Genomic DNA, 693 nt, shown 5'->3' with positions numbered 1-693 from the left:
CCTCTAGGACTCTTCGTGCATCGAGATCCCTGACGCCGACGACCCAGAGTGTTGCGTCACTTGCAAAGGAGCAGGTAAGTCTGTTGCAGAAGCGAAGGAGGGAGTGAAGAAGAAGAAAGGGAAGGATTAAAAAAAAGAAGAAGAAGGAGTTATGAGGAAGGGAAGGATAGGAAGAAGGAATTATTAGAGAAGGAAGGATAAAAAAAAGAAGGGAGTGAAGAAAGGGAAGGATTAAAAAAAGAAGGAATTATGAGAAAGGGAAGGATAGAAAGAAGGAATTAAAGAGGGAAGATTAAAGAAAGAAGGGATTGTAGGAAAGGGGAATGATAAAAATGAATTAATTATGAGAAAGGGGAGGATTAAAGAGACTTTTGAGAAAGGGGAAGAACGAAAAGAAAGAATTATGAGAATGAGAAGGATGAATAAAAAGAATTATAAGAAATGAAAGGATAGAAAGAATAAAAAGGATTTTGAGAAAAGGAAGGATAAAAAATTAAATAAATATGAGAAAAGGAGAGAGAGAAAAATTATACGAAAGGGTTAGTTAAAAAGAAAGAATTGCGAGATAGGAAAGAAGAAAAGGAAGGAACGATAGAGAAGAAAAAAGATGAAGAAATTAAGGGGTGAAGGAAGGAAGGAAGGTAGAGTCTTCTTTGTAGAGGATTTCTAAAAATAGATTTGGATACCACGTGG

General features: G+C 35.9%; 1 protein-coding gene across 1 annotated transcript in view; it reads left to right on the top strand.

Moving 5' to 3' along the window:
* The window catches only part of LOC119589539, a gene marked incomplete at its 5' end in the record, with an annotated part of 30,702 nt that overhangs the window by 12,105 nt on the left and 17,904 nt on the right, over positions 1–693 (top strand). The window contains 1 exon segment of the mRNA XM_037938140.1: positions 8–74. Within this exon segment, the coding sequence (XP_037794068.1) occupies positions 8–74 (67 nt within the window).

This window comes from Penaeus monodon, chromosome 25 (assembly GCF_015228065.2).
Source record: "Penaeus monodon isolate SGIC_2016 chromosome 25, NSTDA_Pmon_1, whole genome shotgun sequence".
NCBI classification, from domain to species: Eukaryota; Metazoa; Arthropoda; class Malacostraca; order Decapoda; family Penaeidae; genus Penaeus; species Penaeus monodon.
This window is presented reverse-complemented; position numbering and strand designations above follow the sequence as displayed.